General features: G+C 43.3%; 1 protein-coding gene and 1 long non-coding RNA gene across 3 annotated transcripts in view; one reads left to right on the top strand and one right to left on the bottom strand.

Annotated features, from left to right (window-relative positions):
* The window catches only part of LOC132407099 (uncharacterized), a 41,962-nt gene extending 29,785 nt beyond the window's left edge, over nt 1-12,177 (bottom strand). The window contains exons 1-4 of the long non-coding RNA XR_009516375.1: nt 10,670-12,177; nt 10,244-10,356; nt 1,212-1,380; nt 930-1,085 (exon numbers count right to left, since the gene is read on the bottom strand). This is a non-coding gene — a long non-coding RNA (uncharacterized LOC132407099). The remainder of the gene's footprint in view (nt 1-929; nt 1,086-1,211; nt 1,381-10,243; nt 10,357-10,669) is intronic.
* Nucleotides 1-27,772, top strand: part of tango6 (transport and golgi organization 6 homolog (Drosophila)) — a 192,549-nt gene that overhangs the window by 149,574 nt on the left and 15,203 nt on the right. Inside the window, exons 15-16 of one of the 2 annotated variants that reach the window (XM_059993389.1) lie at nt 12,188-12,340; nt 20,710-20,861. In XM_059993389.1, coding sequence (XP_059849372.1) covers nt 12,188-12,340; nt 20,710-20,861 — 305 coding nt within the window. The remainder of the gene's footprint in view (nt 1-12,187; nt 12,341-20,709; nt 20,862-27,772) is intronic. The other variant, XR_009516374.1, reaches the window with a different exon arrangement.

Below are 27,772 nucleotides of genomic sequence, written 5' to 3' on the forward strand. Positions count from 1 at the left end.
CTTGAAGTGGCATTGGAGGATTTGCTTTTCAGTGTGGAGGCTGTGACCAGTGGTGGGCTGCAGGGATCAGTGCTGGTGCTGATCACTGTTGATGATCATCCATATGAATGACCTGGATAAGACCATTCTTGGTGTCGTTAGTATGTTTATGGATGCCAAGCCTTTGACAAAGTCCCACATGGGAGCCTGGGCCAGAAAGTCTTGTCACTTGACTAAACAGAATGAAATAATAAATTGGAATTAATATTTCTTTATTGGGAGAAGCCAGAGGTGGTGGTAGATGCTTTCATGTGATGTTACCACAGTTAGATGGGCTGGGAGATTTATCCTGGATGCAAGGGGTGACTCCTGTGCCTAGCATCACTTTATGGGCATACAATCAATCTATGTATATAAATAATTTTATGTGTTTATATTTATTGTTATTTTTTATTATTGTGTTCTTTATTTTTTTTTCATGCTTGTTCAGATCCAGAGTAACAATTATTTCATTCTGCTTTATACTTATGTACAGGATAAGACATTAAACAATCTCGAATTCTCTAGAGGTATATAAAGCCAGGATGATCACAGATATGGTGAATGGTTGCATTCTGCTTTTCAGGGAAGGGGAGTGCACAGGTTTCAGTGCTGTGCATTGTTACTTCTTGACTGTTATAACCCCTGACTCCAGGCATCAGTGAAAAAGGCAGGAGAATGAGAGGAGGGGGAAGCAAGGAGCATAGCAATGGGCCATTCAGCCCAACTCATTCATACTGACCAAGTGGAGAAGGTCTGCTGAGTGGGAAAATGGGGGGCAGCAGGTCTGAATTCATTTAAAGATTTTCATTTGCAGTTATTGTGTTTGTGAACAGTGTGCATTTCTGAATTACCCTCATCAACTTGGTGATTAATCTGAGTGCTTGGAAGACTGATACATGATAATTTACCTCTATTGTGAGAGCGGTTTCTCAATAGACACAATGTAAGCACAGTTTGCATTTATAACTACTACACTGATGCGTCAACATCAGATTTCTGGCAGTCTTGTGCTTGTCAGTCACAACAGTTCCAAGAATCTAGAGGAGTTCTGCAGAGGTCTCACCCTGTAGTTGAGGAAAAGGACAAATTATTTTCAATAAGATTTGAAGAAGTTCCCAAGAATTAGACTTTTCAAATGTGGGAGGATTTAATTTCAGTTTGAAATAACAGTTTTAATCTAGAAAATCCACCTGACATTCGAGCTGATGTGGGGATGACTGAGTGGTTTTGAAACAGTAGCTGGAATTTACTTTGTTCCTCTACCTTCCACATAAAGCTGTTTAAAACAGCATCTCCCATCCTTCGCAAGCAACACAGAGTGAAATGTGGAGAAGTTGGAGGTGAAAGGTCGTATAGCTCCTGTGGACAGAGAACCTCAGTTAATGTTCCAAGTCAGTGACTTTTCATAGAGTTAAACAGCATTGAAATAGGCCCTTCGGACTGACATACATGCCAACCAAGGTGACTTCTTCAGTTAGTCTCATTTGCCTGTGTTTGGCCCATATCTCTCTCACTGGACTGAGTGTAGGTGCTCTGTGAAATGGACATCCTGTTCATGCTTGGCTTCATTGGTGAAGGAGTCCACATCGGGAGCACCAGATACAGTTCAGGTGAATCTCTATCTCACCTGGAGGGGCTGTTGAGGTCTTGGGATCAGGGTGGGAGTGGTGGCAACATATGTTTCACTTCCTTTGAAGGCAGGGGAAGTGTCAGGGGTCAGGGAGGGATGAATGGACCAGGAGTTACAGAACAAGTGGTCCTTGTGGAAGGTGGACTGGTGTGGAAAGGAGATGAGATTTGGCCACCAGCCAAAGTTTTAAAAGCTGCATTGTGAATTTCCACTCTTTCTAATGAATCCCTAACTGAAAAAGTGTGGCCATCTTCAGTGACCTTTCAACTGAACTCCCAAGTTCCCTCTGTACATCAGTGTTCGCAGTTCTCTGGGATTTATTGTATATTTTTATCTTACATTTGACCATCCAAGTTATACACCTCACACTTCTCCACCCAACTTTCCAACTGGTCTATATCGTGTTGAATCCTATGACAACCTTCATCACTATCCACAGCTCCACCAACTTTTGTGTCATCTGTGACATTGCCGATCCAACCATCTCCATTTTCATCCAAATCATTTACATCACCAACAGCAAAAGTCCCAGCACTGAATACCACTGGTCACAAACCTCCAGTCAGAAAAATGGGTCTCTAACTTTATCACAAGTTTTGATGCAGTGTCTTGTCCTGAAACATCGGCATTTTTTGCCTCCACAGATTCTGCTCGAACCACTGAGTTCTTAAGGCATCTGCGGTCTATTGTGTCGTAGACACTTCCACCTGAACCTTCAGCCTGTTTTTTATGACCAAGCCAATTCTAGATCCAATTTACCATGTATCCTGTGGCTTATACCAGCCTATTTTAGGGACTTAGTAGAATGCTTTAAAGTCCATGTAGACAACATATACTGGCTGTCCCTCATCAATCATTCCTCAAGAAAAGCTCAAATTAAATTTGTGAGATAAGACCTTCCCCACACAAAGTCATCCTGATTAACCCCAACAAGTCCTGATGATGGGACACAATCTGAAATGTCGACTGTACTTTTTTCTATAGATGCTGCCTGGTCTGCTAAGTTCCTCTAGCATTTTGTTTGTGTGGCTTTGGATTTCCAGTATCTGCATATTTTCTTGTGTTTTGTGATCCCTAACAAGTCCATGTCTTTTGCAAATGCATGTCAATCCTGTCCCTAAGCATCTTCAATCATCTCCCCATCACTCACATCAGGCTCACTGGCCAGTAATGTCCTGGTCTGTTTTGGTTATTCTTCTTAAATATAGTAAGAAAATTGACTATTTTGAATCCTCTGTCACATTGCCCATAGCAAAGTGAATACAAAGACCTTTAAGGACCTGCAGTCTCCTTCCTTTCTTCCCTCAGTACCCTGGGATAGATGCTGTCAGGCACTTTAATGTTTGTCCAGAGACCCAACACATCTACCTCCTTCATATCAACCCTACCCTTACCATCATCCATGCCTTTCTCCTTGGCAAAGTACTCACTAAAGACCTTGCCCACTTCCTTTGGCTCCAGGCAGAGAGACTCCTGCCTCAGTCAAGTGGCCTTACCTTCTCCCTTACTGTCCTCGCTCCTTAATAAAAAGTATTAAGTGCCTTGGGGATTTCCATAATTCAACTTACCAAGGACAATTTATGGCTCTTTCTGGCTCTCCTGATTTCCCTGTTCACACTCCTTCCTGCTTCCTCATCCTATACCTTATTTGTGCTTCCTTTACAATTCAGACTGTTGTAATGTGTGATTGAAAAACCTGAGTAAATGTAACTAGGTGGTGCGAGCTTCTGGGCTGGAAGGGGCTGTTACCAGACTGTATCCCTGAATAAAATTTAGAAAATAGGATTAATCAATTTGGTACCTTGAGTTGTTCTGGCATTCTACAAGATCACAACCTCTTCTTCTTAAGCCCATTTCCCTGCTGGGGCATAGGCTGGTGATGGCAGCTCACCAGAGTCCTCTGTCCTGGGCCTGTCTTTCAGTGTTTCAAAGTGTAGCCCATTGAAGATCCTTCCTCTCCCTGGATGAGGTCTTTAGAGCCTCTGTTGACATTTCTGTAGTGCTGTTTTTTTATGGAATGGGGTTGCTAGCCCTATGCTGAACCCTCTTCCTCTCACAGTTGGGTTTAGGATTGTCCATGGTAGACTTAAGATTATAGCTAGTGTGTACCTAAACTCCTGTAAAACTGATTCTTCACCCCCACCTGTGGCCTGGTCTTTGTGGTTGATCCTCCCACTTCCAGAATATTCTGTTTGTACTAGTAAACCCTCCCAGCATTTTTTAAAACCTCATTCACACCTTACCCCTTTAAACTCATGGGAATCAAGTAAATGTGTGTGTAAGCAGTCCTTGAATCACTTGTAACTTATTTCTTGGAGTTGTGACATTTCCCTGTAATTATGAACATTACAACTTAGTCTGGCCTTGTCAAGTCTCAACAAGACCAAATTTGCACCTGGTTATTCTAGGAGCTTGTAAATAATTCCATTCCCTGAAACACTTGAATGAAGCAACTGTCTCGATTTCATTGCCCAGATCTAGAGATTTATTAATTACATTTTCTCTGTTAATGCTTGTGAACCTTGAATTGATTCAGGTCAAAATAAAGCGATTAAAATCAGCATCGTGATATCAATCCCTTGAAGGAAAACACTCCTGTGTCTCATTGCCTGCTCCCAGCCTGGGAGCAGTAAAGCTTCCCTGCTGTGTCATCATGTGGGTTTAAAGTCAGCGGCCACTTCGTTAGGTACACCTGTGTACCTGCTTGTTTATGCAAATTTATAAGACCAATCTATAAGACATAGGAGCAGAATTAGGCCATTCAGATCATTTAGTTTGCCATTCATTCATGGGTGATTTATTACCTCTTTCCACCCCATTCTCCTGCCTTCTCCCTGCAACCTTTGATACCCTGATTAATCAAGAACCTGCCGGAAGGATGTTCAATGTCATACAGCCACCTTAGGGGCACTTCTCCAGATTTGCTGTCTTGGTTTTCTCCCATAACCTTCGTCTCTCCCAAGGCTGCCCACAAGAGCACATTAAGTATAAATATGTCTATTAAATAGTTAAGTTAAAGTAAGTAGTGCAAGGTAGCAGAAATTAAAAAGTTGTGAGGTAGAGTTCATGGGCTCAATTTAGAAACCAGATGGCAGAGAGAAAGAAGCTGTTCCTGAATTGCTGAGTGTGTGCCTTCAGGTTTCTGTGCCTCCTTTCTGATGGTAACAGTGTGAAGAGGACATGTCCTAGGTGGTGGGGATCCTTAATGATGAATGCCGGCTTTCTAAGGCACCGTTCCTTGAAGGTGTCTTAGATGCTACAGAGACTTGTACCCAAGATAGAGCTGACTAATTTTACAAGTTTCTGCCACTAATTTCGATCTTGTGCAGTAAGCCCCTCCTCCAATAGCAGACAGTGACTTAGTCAGTCAGAATGCTCTCCACGGTACATTTGTAGAAGTTTTCAAGTGTGTGAGCTGACAAACTAAATCTCCTGAAACTCCTAATGAAGTATAGCCCTATCTTGCTTTCTGAATGGTGCATCAATATGTTGCATCCAGGTTAGGTCCTCACAGATCTTGACACCCAGAACTTGAAATTACTCACTCTTTCCACATCTGATCCCAGATTGGAGAAGAATGGATAATGTAAAAAAGTGTGGATAAAGAAAAAAACAAAAGATAAAAAAGAGAAAAGTAAAAGTGGAATGAAGAATAGTCAAGTGCAGAAGAGTAAAAGATTACAAGATATTAAAAGCACAATAAGTGTAAGGGCACTTTATGTAAATGCCCATAGTATTTGAAACAAGGTCAGTGAACTTGTGTCTCAACTCAGCACAAAAGGGTATGACTTAGTGGCCATGACAGAGTCGTGGTTGCAGGGTGGGGAGGATTGGGAATTAAATATCCAAGGATATCAGGTATTAAGTAAGGTATTAAGCAGTGGCTAACGGACTTGTGCAGAGCCAACAACCTATCTCTGAATGTGAAGAAAACAAAAGAGATGGTTGTTGACTTCAGGAGGGCACAGAGCGACCACTCCCCGCTGAACAGCAACAGCTCCTCAGTAGAGATCTTTAAGAGCACCAGATTTCTTGGTGTTCACCTGGCGGAGAATTTCACCTGGTCCCTCAGCACTAGCTCCATAGCAAAGAAAGCCCAGCAGTGTCTCTACTTTCTGTGAAGGCTGAGGAAAGTCCATCTCCCACCACCCCCCACCCTCAACACATTCTACAGGGGTTGTATTGAGAGCATCCTGAGCAGCTGCATCACTGCCTGTTTGGAAATTGCACCATCTCGGATTGCAAGACCCTGCAGTGGATAGTGAGGTCAGCTGAGAAGATCATTGGGGTCTCTCTTCCCACCATTACGGACATTTACACTACACGCTGCATCCACAAAGCAAACAGCATTATAAAGGACCCCACGCACCCCTCATACAAACTCTTCTCCCTCCTGCCATCTGGGAAAAGGCAACGAAGCATTTAGGCTCTCAGGACCAGACTGTGTAACAGTTTCATCCCCCTAGCTATCAGACTCCTCAATACCCAGAGCCTGGACTGACATCTTACTGCCCTTTTGTCTTGCTTATTATTTATTGTAATGCCTGCACTGTTTTGTGCACTTTATGCAGTCCTGGGTAGGCCTGTAGTTTAGTGTAGTTTTTTTTCTGTGTTGTTTTTTACGTAGTTCAGTCTAGTTTTTGTACTGTGTCATGTACCACCATGGTCCTGAAAAAACGTTATCTCATTTTTACTATGCACTGTAGCAGCAGTTATGATCGAAATGACAATAAAAGTGACTTGACTTGATAGGCAGGAAGGTAAGGGAGGTGGGGTAGCACTCTTAATTAAAGATGAGATCAACACAATAATGAGAGACAATATAAGATCTAAGGAGCAGAATGTTGAATCCATCTGGGTAGAGATTAGGAATAGTAAAGGGAAAAAAAACACTGGTGGGAGTTGTCTATCGGCCACCGAATAATAACATTACAGTGGCACAGGTAATAAACAGAGAAATATCTGAGGCATGTGAGAATGGAACGGCAGTTATCATTGGGGACTTTAACTTGCACATAGATTGGGTGAATCAAGTTGGTCCAAGCAGTCCTGAGGACGACTTCACAGAATGCATCCATGATGGCTTTCCTGAACAGCGTGTTACTGACCCTACAAGGGAACATGCTATCTTAGATCTGATCCTGTGCAATGAGTCAGGTAAAATTGGTGTTCTTTTAGTTAGGGTTCCTCTTGGAAAGAGTGATGACAGTATGATTGCGTTTCTCATACAAATGGAAGGTGCAATAATTCAATCTAAAACTATTGTATTATGCTTAAATAAGAAGATGAAGGAGGATTTGGCCAGTGCAGACTGGGAACACAAATTATATGGTTGAGGAACTGTGGAAGACTTTCAAAGAGATTTTTCACAATGCTCAACAAAAGTATGTTCCATAAAAGCAAGGACAGTAAGAGTGGGGAGAGCCAGCCTTGGATAATTAAGGAAAGAAAAGGACATCAAACTAAAAAGCTAGTGCATACAAATTCGCCAATTGGAAAGCTTTAAAAAGCAACAAAATACCACAAGGTAAGCAATAAAGAAAGGGAAGCTAGATTATGTAAACAAACTAGCACAAAATATAAAAATGGATAGTAAATGGTTTTACAATTGTATAAAGCAGAGAAGGGTAGCAAAAATGAATGTAGGTTACTTGTGGGCTTGAAGATAGACAAGTTCCCTGGTCCTGATGGAATGCATCCCAGGGTACTGAAATAAATGGCAGAAGTTATAGTAGAGGCTTTGGTGATGATTTACCAAAATTCTCTGGACCCTGGGCAGGTCCTGGTGGATTGGATTGGTGGTCCTGGTGAATGTCACGCCACTGTTCAAAAAATCATGTAGGCAAAAGGAAGGTAACTATAGGCCAGTTAGTTGAACATCTGTAGTCAGGAAAATCTTTGAAGCTATCATTAAAGAAGAAATAGAAAAGCATCTGGAAAGAAATGGATCCATCAGGCAGATGCTACATGAATTCAGCAAAGGCAGGTCCAGTTTGACAAAATTACTGGAGTTCTTTAAGGATATAATGAGCGCAGTGGATAAAGGGGAACAGATGGATGTTATTTACTTGGATTTCCAGAAGGCGTTTGATAAGGTGCCACATAAAAGATTTATCTTTATGGATAGAGGATTGGTTAACTAATAGAAAGCAGAGAGTTGGGATACGTGGGTGTTACTCTGGCAGTGGTGGGCAGTGTGCCGCACGGGTCGGTGCAGGGTCTGTAACTGTTCACAATATACATTAACGATCTGGAAGAGGGGACCGAGTGTAGTGTATCCAAGTTTGCTGATGATAAAATTGAGTGGAAAATCAAATTGTGTAGAAGATACGGAGAGTCTACAGCGAGATATAGATAGGTTTAGTGAGTGTACAAGGGTCTGGCAGATGGAGTACAATGTTGGTAAGTGTGAGGTCATCCACTTTGGAAGGAAAAATTAAAGAGCAGAATAGTAACCTTTCTTATTTCTCAGTTCCAATATCATAATTCCAGGTGTTGATCCATGCCCTGAGTTCATCTACCTTTCCTATGATACTTTTTGCCTTCCCTGGGATTTTCACGCACAACAGTTTCTAGTGTGAAAAACAAAGTACTTCCAGTGAGCGTAAGAAGTAGGAGCAGGAGTAGGCCATCCGGCCCATCGAGCCTGCCCCACCATTCAATAAGATCGTGGCTGATCTGTCCGTAAACCCAGCTCCATCTACCTGCCTTTTCCCCATAACCCTTAATTCCCCTACTATGTAAAAATCTATCTAACTCGGGACGCAGCATGGATTCGGAAAGGGCAGGTCCTGTTTGGCAAACTTACTGGAGTTCTTTGAGGACAGAAAGAGTGCAGTTGATATAGTGGAATAGGTGGATGTCGTATACTTGGATTCCCAGAAGGCGTTCGATAAGGTGCCACACAAGAGACTTACAGTATAAATAAGATACAGATGCATGGAGTCAGAGTAAGTGTATTGGCATGGATGGTGACAGTGATTTTATCGAGGTCCTCACCTCCCATTTCGTCCATGACATCATTCTTTGGCATACTAGACATGTCCTCCACCGTCAAAATAGTCATTCAATGCCTCAGCCATTTCCTTATCATCCAATATCAATTTTCCTCTTCTTGTCTTCCAAGGGACCTACCTTGACTTTAGCCACCCTCTTCCACTTCATATATTTATGAAAACAGTCGCTATCTGTTTTTATATTTTGTGCTAAGTTACTTTCATACTCTATTTTCCCTTTCCTTATTTCTTGTTTAGTTGTTCTTTGTTGCTTTTTAAAGTTTTCCCAATCCTCCAATCTCCCACTACTCTTTGTGACCTTGTACACGAGTTTTTAATTTGATACTATCTTTCATTTCCTTAGTTATCCAAGGCTGGCTCTCCCCACACTTGCTGTCCTTACTTTTGACTGGAATATACTTCTGTTGAGCACTGTGAAAAATCTGTTTGGAAGTATTCCACTGTTCCTCCACTGTCCTACCAAATAGCCTGTGCTCCCAATCCACATTAGCCAACTCCTCCCTCATCCTGTTGTAGTCTCCCTTGTTCAAGCGTAATACACTAGTTTTAGGTCTAACTATTTCATCCTCCATCTGTATGTGAAATTCAGTCATACTATGATCACTCTTTCCAAGAGGATCCCTGACTACAAGATCATTAATCTTACCTGCATCATTGCACAGGACTAGATCTAAGATAGCATTTTCCCTTGTGGAAAGCCATCATGGATGCATTCTATGAAGTCCTCCTCAAGACTTCCTTGACCAACCTGATTCACCCAATCTATGTGGAAGTTAAAATCCGCCATGACAACTGCCATTCCATTCTTACAAGCCTCAGTTATTTCCTGGTTAATCGCCTCTGCCACTGCAATATTTTTAATTGGTGGCCTATAGACAACTCCCACCAATGATTTTTTCCCTTTACTATTATTAATCTCTACCCAGATGGACTCAACATTCTGCTCTGTAGATTTTATATTGTCTCTCACAATTGCCCTGATCTCATCCTTAATTAAGAATGCCACCCCACCTCTTTTGCCTTCCTGCCCATCTTTCCGTACTACCTGATACCCTCGGATATTTAATTCTCAGTCATCTTCACCTTGCAGATAGGTGTCTGTAATGCTCACTAAATCATATGCCAGCCCGGGATGAGCAAGACTTGGCCTTGAACTAAGTTTTGCTGGTGTTGCCTTTTCCTTGTCCAGACATTTCCACTGTCTTGGCAACTGAGAATGTGGAATTCCTTCTGTACTGTTCCTTATTGTACCTTCTGGGGGAATGTAGTAGGGTGCTTATGATTGGTGCAACAAGGCTTAATCTCATTGGTAGGAATAATCCAATCAGAGAGTTCTCTTGCTCACTAATCAACAGACTGCAACTTTTTTAATATATAATATTTCAGTAATATAGAGTAATATTATAAATATATTGTTTGATTAAGCACTCTTTGTTTAAATAAAACATTATGGGTTAAATGTAAAATTACATACAGTGCATATAACTTACGCACATACTCCCGTATACTTTAAATCATCTCTAGATTACTTATAATACTTAATACAATGTAAATGCTATGTAAATTGTTGTTATACCGTATAAACAAGCTGGATGAACTCAGCAGGTCGGGCAGCATCCGTTGAAAGGAGCAGTCAACGTTTCGAGCCGAGACCCTTCATCAGGACTGAAGAAGGAGGGGGCAAGGGCCCTAAAAAGTAGGTGGGGGAAGGAGAAGGTGCAGGTGAAAAACCAATCAGAGGAAAGATCAAGGGGAGGGGGAGGGGAAGCAGGGAGGGGATAGGCCAGAGAGGTAAAGAAGGAATGTAAGGGGAAAGCACTATGGGTAGTAGAAGAAGGCAGAATGATGAGAGAGGTGATAGGCAGCAGAGAGGTGAAGAAGGAATGTAAGGGGAAAGCACTATGGGTAGTAGAAGAAGGCAGAATGATGAGAGAGGTGATAGGCAGCTAGAAGAGGAGGCAGAGTGAAAGTGTGATAGGGGAAGGGAGAGGGAGGGTATTACCGGAAGTTGGAGAATTCGATGTTCATACCAAGGGGCTGGAGACTACCCAGATGGTATATGAGGTGTTGCTCCTCCAACCTGAGTTTGGCCTCATCATGGCAGTAGAGACCTTGTATGGACATAAATGGCTTAAAGTAAAAGCAAAGTTATACCATATTGTTTAGGGAATAATGACAAGAAAAAAAAGTCTGTACCTGTTCAGTACAGATGCAATCATCGTAGCTCTTCTGGTAATGCTGATGCTACATCGGCCGATGCCGATTCTCCCATTATCTTGAGGCTGTAGCACTTCACCTATCTAGCCAGCCATCCCTTACTAGCCTTAAACTCCTTCCTCTCATTCACAACACAAGTAGCGAATGAACAAGACTCAAGGCGAACAATGCTCAAACAACGAGTGCTGGAGAGAGACTGAGGATCTCTGAAATGGCGGGAGGCTACAGCAGGGTATGCCCAGACATCACTTCATTTGCATGGATTCAGCGTAGTGCTTGGCGCGCAGCAAATTCAAGTTTTGCTTTTTGGAACTTCCTGGAATTTTTTTTCCGAATATTTTTGATCCAAGGTTGGTTGAATCCGTGGATGCGGATACAGCGGGCTGACTGCACTTGGCTTACATCGTCACGCCACTATATCATGCATGTGCACCTCGCTTAAAGTAAAAGCAAAGTTAGACTTTAAATGTTTTGGAGTTACAAAACGTAACAGTGGTGACAAGGAAGTTTAAAGAAAACTTGAGACGGCCACCTATCTGTTGAAATGCAATGAGATGTTCAAGTTAAAAAAAGGTGCAGCAAGAAATGGTCAAGTGAGAAAACCAGTGCAGCACATGCTTTGGGAAAACAGGAAGACATTAAAGTTTAAAAAAGGCAGGAAATGGACAAATTCATGGGTTCATAAAAAGTGAGTACCAAGTGATAATAATCACAAATTTAAATAATAGCGGAAATGGCTGGCTACATTGGAACGATAAACTTATTCAATTACTCAATTGTATACTGAGCTTATTGAGTAGTATTTTGAAGAAAATTCCCAGTGATAAGTGAATGATGGTTTTGCTGATTGTATTAAGTGGGAAAGCATACAGTTTGCTTAGAAATGTAGCTGCTCCAATCAAACCAGCCAAGATGAGCATTGCTGATATCGTGAAAGTAATGCAGGAGTGTTTACAACCGAAACCATTGTTGACTGCAGAACGCTTTAGGTTTCATAAGTTGAATCAAAAGGAAGGGGAGTCCATTTCGGTATACTTGGCTAAATTGAAGAGATTGTCTGAGCTTAATGGTACACTGAGAGATCGTTCAGTTTGTTGAATTTTACAAAAAAAAATCATTCAAGACTGTGCCTAACTGAAGCAGAACTTAAATTTTAAAAATCAGTTGAAATTGTTGTATCAATGAAGACAGCAGAGAGAGACACAACTGAGCTGTAGTCAGGAGTGAAAGTGAAGGGTCCTTCCTCTGCACCACTTAGTACCATACCTAACCTAAGTCTTTATTTCACACTCTACCACTGTAGGTATGTCAGTGCTGTCGGATGTGTACCCAGCCCGAATTCTGCCACAGTTACTCAGAGAATATCAAACATCTCCAGACGAAAGTGAGAAACTGCGCTCTGTGGAGACGCGGATGAAGATCGGAGAGGTGCTGATGCGCTGTACAAGAGCACTAGGTGAGTCACTCAGGACAGCTACTGTTCTTTGGTTGGAATCCATACTTCAGAGCTTCTCTGGAGCTGTCTGAAAGTCTGAGCTTCTGAAATGTGACTACTGGTTGGCTGACATTGGGGAACTGAATCTGTCCAGATGAGGGGTCTCAACCCTATGCAACAAATAAGTCCATTTACCTCCATAGATGCTGCCTGGCCTGCTGAGTCCCTCCTGCATTTTGTGAATTGTACCTTGTTCCAGCAGTTGCACTTCCTAAGGATTGTTAAATGTTTGTCTGCTATCAGACTTGAATTTATTATCAAGTGCACAGAAACAATGAACACAGCACTCACAAGAAAAAAATATGTACTATGTTTACCACAAAAAAAACACAATTTGAACAAAAAGAAACAAAGTCCATTCTAGTCATTATTAGTATTAAATAACAAAGAACTTAAAACTGAAGCAATTTGAGGGTCCATATGTATAGTTGATTAATATAAAAAGACAAACTCAAAAAAAATTAAGTCAAAGACTATTATCATTGTATATGAACAGACAGAGCATGAGGAGGATGTGATTTTTCTGCAGATGTAAGAGATGGCTATTAGAACCTGAAATGTAAAAAAATTCAGGAAGAACACAGTGGATCAGGCTGCATCTGTGGAAGCAAAAAGTATATTTCAGATTGAAACCCTGCATCCATCTTCCTCTTCAGCACACCCTTCCTCAGTCCCTCCTCCCTTGGCCCCCCAATCCCTTCTCCCTCAAATCCTCTGCTTAATCCCCTTTCTCAATCCTGTTTCTCTCTATGCATGGTCTTTGTGCCATGACGATAAGACATAGGAACAATTAGGTCATTCAGCCCATTGGGCCTGCTCTGCCATTCCATCATTATCCCCACCTCAACCCTATTCTCCTGCCCTCTCCATGTAACCTCTGACACCCTAACTAATCAAGAACCTACCAATCTCTTTAAATATACTCAGACTTGCCTACACAGCCATCTGTGGCAGTGAATTCCACAGATTCACTGGAAACATAGAAAACCTACAACACAATCAATGCCTCTCATCATCTTATACACCTCTATCAGGTCACTTCTCATCCTCCGTCGCTCCAAGGAGAAAAGGCCAGGTTCACTCAACCTGGTTTTATAAGACATGCTCTCCTGTCCAGGCAACCTCCTTGTAAATCTCCTCTGCACCCTTTCTATGGTTTCCACATCCTTCTTGTAGTGAGGCGACCAAACTTGAGCACAGTACTCCAAGTGGGGTCTGACCAGGGTCCTATATAGCTGCAACGTTACCTCTCGGCTCCTAAATTCAATTCCACAATTGATCACCATACGCCTTCTTAACCACAGAGTCAACCTTGCGTAGCTGCTTTGAACATCCTGTGGACTCAGACCCCAAGATCCCTCTGATCCTCCACACTTCCAAGAGTCTTACCATTAATACTATATTTTGCCATTATATTTGACCTACCAAAATAAACCACTTCACACTTATTTGGGTTGAACTCCATCTGCTACTTCTCAGCCCAGTTTTGCATCCTATCAATGTCCTGTTTAACTTCTGACAGCCCTCCACACTATCCACAACTTACTAGCAAACTTACTAACCCATCCCTCCACTTCCTCACCCAGGTCATTTATAAAAATCACGGAGTAAGGGTCCTAGAACAGATCCCTGAGGCACACCACTGGTCACTGACCTCCATGCAGAATATGACCCATCTGCAACCACTCTTTGCCTTCTGTGGGCAAACCAGTACTGGATCCACAAAGCAATATCCCTTGGATCTCATGCCTCCTTACTTTCTCAATAAGCCTTGCATGGAGTACCTAATCAAATGCCTTGCTGAAATCCATATACACTACATCTACTGCTCTATCTTCATTAATTTGTTTAGTCCCATCCTCAAAAAATTCAATCAGGCTCGTAAGGGTAAGGCACAACCTGCCTTTGACAAAGCCATGCTGACTATTCCTAATCGTATTATACCTCTCCAAATGTTCATAATTCCTGCCTCTCAGAATCTTTTCCATCAACTTACCAGCCACTGAAGTAAGACTCACTGGTCTTTAATTTCCTGGGCTAACTCTACTCCCTTTCTTGTATCAGGGAACAACATCCGTAACCCTCCAATCCTCCAGAATCTCTCCCGTCCCCATTGATGATGCAAAGATCTTCGCCAGAGGCTCAACAATCTCCTCCCTCATGTCCCACAATAGCCTGGGGTACATCTCATCCAGTCCCAGTGACTTTTCCAACTTGATGCTTTCCAAAAGCTCTAGCGCATTCTCTTTCTTAATATCTACATGCACAAGCTTTTCTGTCCACTACATCATCACTACAATCACCAAGATCCTTTTCCATAGTAAATACTAAAGTAAAGTATTCATTAAGTACCTCTGTTATTTCTTCCGGTTCCATACACACTTTCCCACTGTCACACTTGATAGGTCCTATTTTTTCACATCTTAACCTCTTGCTCTTCACATACTTGTAGAATGCCTTGGGGTTTTCTTAATAACGTATAACAATCACAGCACGGAAACAGGCCATCTCGGCCCTCCTAGTCCGTGCCGAACTCTTAATCTCACCTAGTCCCACCTACCCGCACTCAGCCCATAACCCTCCACTCCTTTCCTGTCCATATACCTATCCAATTTTACCTTAAATGACACAACTGAACTGGCCTCTACTCCTTCTACAGGAAGCTCATTCCACACAGCTATCACTCTCTGAGTAAAGAAATACCCCCTAATGTTTCCCTTAAACTTCTGCCCCCTAACTCTCAAATCAAGTCCTCTCGTTTGAATCTCCCCTACTCTCAATGGAAACAGCCTATTCACGTCAACTCTATCTATCCCTCTCAAAATTTTAAATACCTCAATCAAATCCCCCCTCAACCTTCTACGCTCCAATGAATAGAGACCTAACTTGTTCAACCTTTCTCTGTAACTTAACTGCTGAAACCCAGGTAACATCCTAGTAAATCGTCTCTAATTTATTGATATCTTTCCTATAATTCGGTGACCAGAACTGCACACAATATTCCAAATTTGGCCTTACCAATGCCTTGTACAATTTTAACATTACATCCCAACTTCTGTATTCAATGCTCTGATTTATAAAGGCCAGCGTTCCAAAAGCCTTCTTCACCACCCTATCTACATGAGACTCCACCTTCAGGGAACTATGCACTGTTATTCCTAGATCTCTCTGTTCCACTGCATTCCTCAATGCCCTACTATTTACCCTGTATGTTCTATTTGGATTATTCCTGCCAAAATGTAGAACCTCACACTTCTCAGCATTAAACTCCATCTGCCAACGTTCAGCCCATTCTTCTAACCGGCATAAATCTCCCTGCAAGCTTTGAAAACCCACCTCATTATCCACAACACCTCCTTAGTATCATCAGCATACTTACTAATCCAATTTACCACCCCATCATCCAGATCATTTATGTATATTACAAACAACGTTGGGCCCAAAACAGATCCCTGAGGCACCCCGCTAGTCACCGGCCTCCATCCCGACAAACAATTATCCACCACTACTCTCTGGCATCTCCCATCTAGCCACTGTTGAATCCATTTTATTACTCCAGCATTAATACCTAATGACTGAACCTTCTTAACTAACCTTCCATGTGGAACTTTGTCAAAGGCCTTGCTGAAGTCCATATAGACTACATCCACTGCCTTACCCTCGTCAACATTCCTCGTAACTTCTTCAAAAAATTCAATAAGGTTTGTCAAACATGACCTTCCACGCACAAATCCATGCTGGCTACTCCTAATCAGATCCTGTCTATCCAGATAATTATAAATACTATCTCTAAGAATACTTTCCATTAATTTACCCACCACTGATGTCAAACTGACAGGTCTATAATTGCCAGGCTTACTTCTAGAACCCTTTTTAAACAATGGAACCACATGAGCAATACGCCAATCCTCCAGCACAATCCCCGTTTCTAATGACATCTGAAAGACCTCCGTCAGAGCTCCTGCTATCTCTGCACAAACTTCCCTCAAGGTCCTGGGGAGTATCCTGTCAGGACCCGGAGATTTATCCACTTTTAAATTTCTTAAAAGCGCCAGTACTTCCACCTCTTTAATTGTCATAGGTTCCATAACTTCCTTACTTGTTTCCCACACCTTACACAATTCAATATCCTTCTCCTTAGTGAATACCGAAGAGAAGAAATCGTTCAAAATCTCTCCCATCTCCCTCGGCTCCACACATAGCTGACCACCCTGATTCTCTAAGGGACCAATTTTATCCCTCACTATCCTCTTGCTTTTAATATAACTGTAGAAACCTTTTGGATTTACTTTCACCTTATTTGCCAAACCAACCTCGTATCTTCTTTTAGCTTTTCTAATCTCTTTCTTAAGATTCCTTTTACATTCTTTATATTCCTCGAGCAATTCCTTTACTCCATGCTGCCTATATCTATTGTAGACATCCCTCTTTTTCCGAACCAAGTTTTTAATATCCCTTGAAAACCATGGTGCTTTCAAACCTTTAACCTTTCCTTTCAACCTAACAGGAACATAAAGATTCTGTACCCTCATAATTTCACCCTTAAATGACCTCCATTTCTCTATTACATCCTTCCCATAAAACAACTTGACCCAATCCACTCTCTCTAAATCCCTTCGCATCTCCTCAAAGTTAGCCTTTCTCCAATCAAAAATCTCAACTCTAGGTCCAGTCCTGTCCTCCTCCATAATTATATTGAAGCTAATGCTATTGTGATCACTGGACCCGAAGTGCTCCCCAACACATACATCTGTCAGCTGAACTATCGCATTCCCTAACAGGAGATCCAACACTGCGAAGGCCTTCTCATGGCCCCTTCTGGCTCTCCTAATTTCCTTCTTAAGCTCCTTCCTGTTAGCCTTATAATCTTCTAGATTTCTAACATTACCTAGCTCTCTGAACCTTTTGTAAGCTTTTCTTTTCTTCTTGACTAGATTTACTACAGCCTTTGTACACCAGGGTCCTTGTACCCTACCATAACTTCCCTGTCTCATTGGAACATACCTATGCAGAACTCTACACAAATATCCCCTGAACATTTGCCACATTTCTTCTGTACTTTTTCCTGAGAACATCTGTTCCCAATTTAAGCTTCCAAGTTCCTGCCTGATAGCCTCCTAATTTCCTTTACTCCAATTAAACGCTTTTCTAACTTGTCTGTTCCTATCTCTCTCCAATGCTATTGTAAAGGATATAGAATTATGATTACCATCTGCAAAATGCTCTCCCACTGAGAGATCAGAGATCTGACACCTGACCAGGTTCATTTCCCAATACCAAATCAAGTACAGTCTCTCTTCTTGTAGGCTTATCCCCTGAGAATTTGCCACAGTTCTTCCATACATTTCTCTGTTTACAATTTATGCTTCCAAGTTCCTGCCTGATAGCCTCATATTTCCTCCTATTCCAATTAAACGTTTCCCTAACTTGTCTGTTCCTATCCCTCACCAATGCTTTGGTAAAGGAGATAGAATTGTGATCACTGTCTCCAAAATGCTCTCCCACTGAGAGACCTGACAACTGACCAGGTTCATTTCCCAATACCGAATCAAGTGCAGTCTCTCCTCTTGTAGGCTTATCTTCATATTGTGTCAAGAAATCTTCCTGAACACACCTAACAAACTCCACCCTATCTAAACCCCTTGCTCTTGGGAGGTGCCAATCGATATTTGGGAAATTAATATCTCCCACCACAACAACTCCAACAACTCAGTTATTATTGCACCTTTCCAGGATCTGTTTCCATTATCTGCTCCTTGATATCCCAGTTACTACTGGGCAGCCTATAAAAAAGACCCAGTAGAGTTATTGACCCCTTCCTCTTCCTAACCTCCACCCACAGAGACTCCATAGACAATCCCTCCATGACGTCCACCTTTTCTGTAGCTGTGACACTATCTCTGATCAACAGTCCCACGCCCCCACTTCCTTTGCCTCCCTTCCTGTCCTTTCTGAAACATCTAAAACCCGGCACTTGAACTAACCATTCCTACCTCTGAGCCATTCGGATCTCTGTAATGGCCACCACATCATAGCTCCAAGTACTGATCCACGCTCTAAGCTCATCTGCTTTGTTCACAACACTCCTTGCGTTAAAATAGACTCATCTCAAACTGTCCATTTGAGTGCATCCCTTCTCCATCACCTGCCTATCCTCCCTCTCGCACTGTTTCCAAGCTTTCTCTATTTGTGAGCTAACTGCCTCTTATCCAGTCTCTTCAGTTTGGTTCCCACCCCTCCCCCCAACAATTCTAGTTTAAACTCTCCCCAGTAGCCTTAACAAACCTCCCCGCTGGGATATTGGTCCCCCTGGGATTCAAGTGCAATCCGTCCCTTTTGTACAGGTCACACCTGCCCCAAAAGAGGTCCAAATGATCCAGAAATCTGAATCCCTGCCCCCGTTCCAATCCCTCAGCCACGCATTTATCCTACACCTCTTTCTATTCCTATACTCACTGTCACATGGCACAGGTAGTAGTCTCAAGATTACTAACTCCCTGTAGTCTGTTTTCAGGACCTCTTCCAGTTCATTTCCTACCTATGTCACTACCCTGTGGCTAAAGAAATTCTTCTTCATCTCTGTTCTAAAGGGATGTCCTTTTATTCTGAGGCTGTGCCCTCCGGTCCTAAACTCCTCCACTATTGGAAACATTCTCTCCACTTCAACTAATGTAACGTTGTGGCTTTATAAGGCACTGATGAAGCCTGACTTTGAGTATTGTGAACAGTTTTGTGCCCCATATATAACAACGGATGTGCTGAGATTGGAGAGGGTTCGAAGGATATTCACAGAATTGAATCTGGCTTGAAAGTCTTACCATATCAGGAGCGTTTGATTGCTCTGGGCCTGTTCTCACTGGAATTTAGAAGAATGAGGGTGGATCTCATCAAAACCTATTGAAAGTTGAAAGGCCTCAATAATGTGGATGTGGAGAGGATGTGTCCTATGGTGGGGGTGCTTAAGACCAGAGAACACAGCCTCAGAATAGAGGGGCTTCCATTTAGAATAGATATGAGGAGGAATTTCTTTAGCTAGGGGGTGGTGAATCTGTGGAATTTATTGCCACATGTGGCTGTGGAGGCCAAATCATTGGGTATATTTAAGGCAGAGGTTGATAGATTCTTGATTGGTCAGGACATGAAGGGATACAGGGTTAAGGCAGTAAACTGGGGTTGAGAGGGAAATGGATCAGCCCTGATGAAATGGCGGAGCAAATTAATTCTGCTCCACTATCTTATGGACTCTATCTAGGCCTTTTAATATTTGATTGGTTTCAATACAATTCCCCCCTCACTCTTCTTAACTCTAGCAAGGACAGGCCCAGAGCTATCAAATTTTAACCCTCATATGTTAACCCCTTTGTTTCTGGGATCATTTTTTTGAACCTCCTCTGAACCCTCTCCAATGTCAGCACATCCTTTCTTAGATAAAAATCCCAAAATTGCTCACTAACCTCCAAGTACAGTCTAACGTTTGCCTTATAAAGCCTCAGCATTACATCCTTGCTCTTGTATTCTAGTCCTCTCAAAATGAATGCTATACTGCATTTGCCTTCATTACCACTGACTCAACCTACAGGTTAACCTTTAGGGAATCCTGCATGAGGACCCTCAAGTCCCTTTGCACCTCAGATTTTTAATTTTCTCCCCATTTATAAAATAGTTTATGCCTGTCCCCTCTCCCACCTCAAAAATGCTTGAAAAAAAGTGCGGAATTTGGAAGTCAACAAATGCAATTCATCATATAAGAAAGGGATAATGCATTTTGTAATAGGTTTGGACAGAACTAATGTGAAAGGAAATTGAACCTTTAGAAATGCTGTACCTTGCAGAAAAACTAATGTACCAATTCACATGGTGTGTCTGGACAGTGATAAGCCCTTCGATAAGGTGCTGCACTAAAGAAAATTTAATAGAATTAGAACCAATTCATTTATTTATCACAGATACATCAAACATACCACCAAATGCATGAATGAATGCAAAGAATTTATTGGTGAAATCCAAAAAAACTGCAGACACTGGAAATCTGGAAGTAATTGCAAAATCACTTAGCAGGTCAGACTGCGCCCATGGGGAGTGAAACGGGGTCAATATTTCACGTCAGAGATTTCATCAGAACTGAAATGAAGACAGTTTAACCCCAATTCACCCTGGTTTTACCCCATGAGAGATTTTCCCCTCCCTGCATATTCACAAGCTTCCTTTGTCTTTGCTCATTTCTTACTCCCTGTTATCTCCCTCCCCACCTTGTTTTTCCCTTCTGGCATATCCTCTGCCCCACGCTCCCTTGTCCCATTTCACCATGCCTTTTGCCTTTCTCTCGATAGGTGAAATGGCTTCACACTACCGTGACCAGCTGATCCATGTGTTTTTGATGGGATCACGTGATCCAGATAAATTATTACGAGCCAGTAGCCTGTCAAACCTGGGAGAGCTCTGTGCCTGCCTGGACTTTGCTTTAGGATCAGTGATTCATGAGGTAAGCCCAGAAACATCAGGATCTGTGAGGAGGTTAATTCCTTTTACACATCCCACATACACACTGGGTAATACTTCAGAACACCAGCCACCTTCTGTCACACGATCAGGGGTGGAGGATGATTTGTGATCTAAATCGTTCATTTGATACTCTCCCCCCACCTTAAAATCAGCCGTAATTGCAGGCAGTGCAGAGCAGAAATAGGAAGGGCAAGGAGGCTTCTCGAGCATAACTCTATTAACCACTACATTCAGACCCCGCTTAATGCTGAGGATGGGTTCCTCAGAGATGGAGCACTATGTAAATCAGTGCTTCATGGGGTCATTATGACGTTATGTTAATGGTCATGTGCCTGATTTAAAAGCAATCAAACATGAGATATAATATATTATTTTATGTATACACAATAATTCGTGGAGTAACAACCATGCAATAGACCTAACCTGTACATCAGTGGAGCAGCAGCGGAGGGACGCAGGTGGTGGTTACATCCTGGAGGGGCAACCAGGCTGTGAGTCTTCCTCTAACTTTGGCTTCTTCTTCAAGTAGGCTACAACATTTGACTGCCTTTTCTTAAGTTTCCTCTCTTGAAGCAGTCATGTCAAAAACACCTCTTTTTGTCTTATTTCTTACCTTCCAGTCAGGCTCATTATCGATGAACATGGCAAATTTCAGAGGCACCAACATCAACTTAATGCTCAACAGCTTCCAAATGCCATATCACTTGCAATTTCACAACCATAAGACCATAACACATAGGAGCAGAATTAGACCATTCATCACATCGAGCCTGCTCCACCATTCCATCATGGTTGATCCCAAATCCTACTCAACCACATACACCTGCCTTCTTGACATATCCTTTGATACCTTGACTGATCAGGAAAACATCAACTTCCATATTAAATATACTCACGGACTTGGCCTCCACCACTGTCTGTGGCAGAGCATTCCACAGATTCACTACTCTCTGGCTAAAAAAAATTCCTCCTCACCTCTGTTCTAAAGGATCGCCCCTCAATTTTTGAGGCTGTGCCCTCTGGTTCTGGATACCTCCACATAGGAAACACCCTCTCCACATCCACCCTACCTAGTCCTTTCAACATTTGGTACGTTTCAATGAGATCCCCCATGCCCCCACATTCTAAATTCCAGTGAGTAGAGGCTCAAAGCTGCCAAACATGCCTCACGTTAACCCCTTCATTCCCAAAATCATTCTCATGAACCTCCTCTGGATTCTCCAATGACAACACATCTTTTCTGAGACATGCAGCCCAAAGCTGTTGACAGTACTCTGTGTGGCCTGACTAGTGTCTTATAAAGGCTCAGCATTATCTCTTTGCTTTTATATTCTACTCCCTTTCAAATAAATGGCAACATTGCATTTGCCATCTTTACCACAAACTCAACCTGTAAATTAAGCTTCTGGGAGTCTTGCACGAGGACTCCCAAGATCCTCTGCACCTCTGATGCTTGAACCTTCTCCCCATTTAGATAATAGTCCACACCATTGTTCCTTTTACCAAAAAATAGTTATGCTTTTCCTAGACAAATTAGATATACTAACCTCACCGGAAGTTGCAGGCTGTTTTCCAGACATTATGGGTGAAATAAATGGAATAAATTGGCAAGGGAGCAACAACATTTACATGCATGGGGGAGGCAGAGTGTGAACTAATACATGATAGGCTGAGAGTGGCTCAGAGCATATGTAAAACGCTCTCTTTGGCTGATTGAATGCTTACTGTAATGGCGGCCACTCTCAATAAGTTTTAAGTGTTGTTTAGATGATTCTTGGTCACTTTTTAAAATTTTAATAAAGAATAACTGTTGTAACAAATACGCACAATGCGGGGTCTGAGTGTATTGAGTGTACGGCAGAAATGTGGCAAGGATATTTGCGTGGTGTTCTGCATAGATACATTCCAATGAGACAGGGAAAGGATGGTAAGGTACAGGAACTGTGGTGTACAAAGGCTGTAGAAAATCTAGGCAAGAAGGAAAAAGAGCTTGCGGAAGTTTCAAAAAGGTAGGTAATGATGGAGATGTTGAAGATTATAAGGCGAGCTGGAAGGAGCTTAAGAATGAAATTAGGACAGCCTAGAGGCCATGAGAAGGCCTTGGCGAGCAGGATAAAGAAAACCCCAAGGCATTCTACAAGTATGTGAAGAGCAAGAGGATAACACACGAGAGAATAGGACCTGTCAAATGTGACAGTGGAAAAGTGTGTATGGAACCAGAGGAGTTGGCAGAGGTTCTTAATGAACACTTTACTTCAGTGTTCACTGCAGAAAAAGATCTTGGCAATTGTAGAGATGACTTGCAGTGGATTGAAAAGCTTAAGCATGCAGATATTAAGGAAGAGGATGTGCTAGAGCTTTTGGAAAGCATCAGGTTGGATAAGTCACTGGGACCGGACAAGATATACCCCAGGCTATTGTGGGAGGTGAGGGAGGAGATTGCTGAGCCTCTGGCAGTGATCTTTGTATCATCAATGGGGACGGGGGAGGTTCTGGAGGATTGGAGGGATGCAGATATTATTCCCTTATTCAAGAAAGAGAGTAGAGATAGCCCAGAAAATTATAGACCAGGGAGTCTTACTTCAGTGGTTCGTATGTTGATGGAGAAGATCCTGAGAGACAGGATTTATTAACATTTGGAGAGGCGTAATACGATTAGGAATAGTCAGCATGGCTTTGTCAAAGGCAGGTCGTGCCTTACGAGCCTTATTGAATTTCTTGAGAATGTGACTGAACACATTGATGAAGGTAGAGCAGTAAATTTAGTGTATATGGATTTTAGCAAGGCATTTGATAAGGTACCCCATGCATGGCTTATTGAGAAAGTAAGGAGGCATGGGATCCAAGGGGACATTGCTTTGTGGATCCAGAATTGGCTTGCCCACAGAAGGCAAAGAGTAGTTGTAGATAGGTCATATTCTGCATGGAGGTCGGTGATCAGTGGTGTACCTCAGGGATCTGTTCTGGGACCCCTACTCTTGGTGATTTTTATAAATGATGTGGCTGAGGAAGTGGAGGGATGGGTTAGTAAATTTGCTGATGTCACAAAGGTTGGAGGTGTTGTGGATAGTGTGGAGGGCTGTCAGAGGTTACAGCGGAACATTGATAGGATGCAAAACTGGGCAGAGAAGTGACAGATGGAGTTCAACCCAGATAAGTGTGAAGAATATGGTATTAATGGTAAGACTCTTGACAGTGTGGAAGATCAGAGGGATCTTGGGGTCTGAGTCCTTAGGACACTCAAAGCTACTGCACAGGTTGACTCTGGTTAAAAAGGCATATGTGCATTGGCCTTCATCAACCGTGGGATTGAGTTTAAGAGCCAAGAGGTAATGTTACAACTATGTAGGACCCTGGTCAAACCCCACTTGGAGTACTGTGATCAGTTCTGGTCACTTCACTACAGGAAGAATGTGGAAACTATAGAAAGGGTGCAGAGGAGATTTACAAGGATGTTGCCTGGATTGGGGAGCATGCCTTATGAGAATTGGTTGAGTGAACTTGGCCTTTTCTCCTTGGACAACGGAGGATGAGAGGTTACCTGATAGAGGTGTATAAGATAATGAGAAGCATTGATCATATGGTTGGAGGCTTTTTCACAGGGATGAAGTGGCTAACAGTAGTGGGCACAGTTTTAATGTGCTTGGAAGTAGGTTCAGAGGAGATGTCGGGGGTAGGTTTTTTACACAGAGAGTGGTGAGTATGTGGAATGGGCTGCCGGGGACAGTGGTGGAGGCAGATATGATAGGGTCTTTTAAGAGACTCCTGGATAGGTACATAGAGCTTAGAAAAATAGAGGGCTATGGGTAACCCTAGGTTGAGAGGGATAATAAATCAGCCATGATGGAATGGAGGAGCAGACTTGATGGGCCAAAAGGCCTAATTCTACTCCTTTGTCTTAAGATCTTATAAAGACATATACTTGATGATTTAGGAACCAGAAGACGCATTTTTAAGGTTGCTGGGATTGGGGTAGTTTAAAGGTGACCTGAAAGTAAATATTTCAATGCTCAAGCAGCACACACAAAATGCTGGTGGAACACAGCAGGCCAGGCAGCATCTATAGGGAGAAGCGATGTCGACGTTTTGGGCCGAGACCCTTCGTCAGGACTAACTGAAAGGAAAGATAGTAAGAGATCTGAAAGTAGGGGGGGGGGGGGGGGAAATGCGAAATGATAGGAGAAGACCGGAGAGGGTGGGGTGAAGCTGAGAGCCGTAAAGGTGATTGGTAAAAGGGATGCAGAGCTGGAGAAGGGAAAGGTTCATGGGACGGGAGGCCTAGGGAGAAAGAAAGGGGGAGGGGAGCACCAGAGGGAGATGGAGAACAGGCAGAGTGATGGGCAGAGAGAGAGAAAAAAAAGGGAGGGGAAAAAAACTAAATATATCAGGGATGGGGTAAGAAGGGGAGGAGGGGCATTAACAGAAGTTAGAGAAGTCAATGTCCATGCCATCAGGCTGGAGGCTACCCAGACGAAATATAAGGCGTTGTTTCTCCAACCTGAGTGTGGCTTCATCTTGACAGTAGAGGAGGCCATGGATAGACATATCAGAATGGGAATGGGACATGGAATTAAAATGTGTGGCCACTGGGAGATCCTGCTTTCTCTGGCAGACAGAGCATAGGTGTTCAGCGAAACGGTCTCCCAGTCTGTGTCGGCTCTCACCAATATATAAAAGGCCACACCAGGATGCAGTATACCACACCAGCCAACTCATAGGTGAAGTGTCGCCTCACCTGGAAGGACTGTCTGGGGCCCTGAATGGTGGTGAGGGAGGAAGTGTAAGGGCAGGTGTAGAATTTGTTCTGCTTGCAAGGATAAGTTCCAGGAGGGAGATCGGTGGGAAGGGATGGGGGGGAATGAATGGACAAGGGAGTCACGTAGGGAACGATCCCTGCAGAAAGCAGAAGGGGGGGAGGGAAAGATGTGCTTGGTAGTGGGATCCCATTGGAGGTGGCAGAAGTTACGAAGAATTATACATTGGATCCAGAGGCTGGTGGGGTGGTAGGTGAGGACAAGGGGAACCCTATCCCGAGTGGGATGGTGGGCGGATGGGGTGAGGGCAGATGTGCAGGAAATGGGAGAGATGCTTTTGAGAGCAGAGTTGATGGTGGAAGAAGGGAAGCCACTTTGTTTAAAAAAGGAAGACATCTTCTTCGTCCTGGAATGAAAACCCTCATCCTGAGAGCAGATGCGGCGGAGACGGAGGAATTGTGAGAAGGGGATAGCATTTTTGCAAGAGACAGGGTGGGAAGAGGATTAGTCCAGGTAGCTGTGAGAGTCTGTAGGCTTATAGTAGATATCAGTAGAAAAGCTGTCTCCAGAGATGGAGACAGAAAGATCAAGAAAGGGGAAGGAGGTGTCGGAAATGGACCAGGTAAACTTGAGGGCAGGGTGAAAGTTGGAGGCAAAGTTAATGAAGTCGATGAGCTCAGCATGCGTGCAGGAGGCAGCGCCAATGCAGTCGTTGATGTAGCAGAGGAAAAGAGGGGGATGGATACATGTATAGGCTTGGAACAGGGACTGTTCCACAAAGCCAACAAAGGTGGGAAGGGATTGAACACGGGGGGATAAAACAGTGTCAAGGTATGCAGAAATGAGTTTGGTGGGGCAGGATCAAGCTGAGACAATGAGTCTACCTGGACAGGCAGGTTTGTGGATCTTGGGTAGGAGGTAGAAACGGGAAGTGCGAGGTGTGGGAACTATGAGGTTGGTGGCAGTGGATGGGAGATCCCCAGAGCTGATAAGGTTGGTGATGGTAGAGGAGACAGTGGCCTGGTGCTCCTTAGTGGGGTCATGATCAAGGGGTAAATAAGAGGAAGTATCAGAGAGTTGTCGCTGTGCCTCAGCCAGGTAGAGGTCAGTCAGCCAGACTACAACAGCTCCCCCCTTATCAGCTGGTTTTATAGTGAGGTTGGGATTGGAACACGGTGTTGTGAAGTCGAGACGGTTGATGTCCCGTTGGCAATTAGCAATAAAGAGATACAGAGTAGGCAGAAGACCAGAGCAGGGTGTCCATGAAGAGGAGGAGGGTTGAAGAAGGGAGACGGGAGCGCTCTGTCCTCAGTAAGGGCCTCACCTTTGTCCCCCTTCTCCCACACCTCAGCGAGTTCCGCGTACGCCATGATGCAGAACTCTTCTTTCGCCGGCTCCATCGCCAAGCTTACTTCTTTAAGGGCAGGTGAAGCACATGTTCTGCTTACAAGGATAAGTGCCGAGACGGAGATCAGTGGGAAGGGATGGGGGGAACGAATGGACAACAGAGTCGCGTAGGGAGCGATCCCTGGAGAAAGCAGAAAGAGGGGGGAGGGAAAGATGTGCTTGGTGGTGGGATCCCGTTGGAGGTGGTGGAAGTTACTGAAGGGAAAGATGTGCTTGGTGGTGGGATCCCGTTGGAGATGGTGGAAGTTACTGAAGAGAAAGATGTGCTTGGTGGTGGGATCCCGTTGGAGATGGTGGAAGTTACTGAAGGGAAAGATGTGCTTGGTGGTGGGATCCCATTGGAGGTGGTGGAAGTTACTGAAGAGAAAGATGTGCTTGGTGGTGGGATCCCGTTGGAGATGGTGGAAGTTACTGAAGGGAAAGATGTGCTTGGTGGTGCAAGTTACTGAAGGGAAAGATGTCCTTGGTGGTGGGATCCTGTTGGAGGTGGTGGAAGTTACTGAAGGGAAAGATGTGCTTGGTGGTGGCATCCCGTTGGTGATGGTGGAAGTTACTGAAGAGAAAGATGTGCTTGGTGGTGGGATCCCGTTGGAGATGGTGGAAGTTACTGAAGAGAAAGATGTGCTTGGTGGTGGAAGTTACTGAAGGGAAAGATGTCCTTGGTGGTGGGATCCTGTTGGAGGTGGTGGAGGTTACTGAAGGGAAAGATGTGCTTGGTGGTGGGATCCTG

The sequence above is a fragment of the Hypanus sabinus genome, chromosome 17 (genome assembly GCF_030144855.1).
Source record: "Hypanus sabinus isolate sHypSab1 chromosome 17, sHypSab1.hap1, whole genome shotgun sequence".
In the NCBI taxonomy this organism is placed as follows: Eukaryota; Metazoa; Chordata; class Chondrichthyes; order Myliobatiformes; family Dasyatidae; genus Hypanus; species Hypanus sabinus.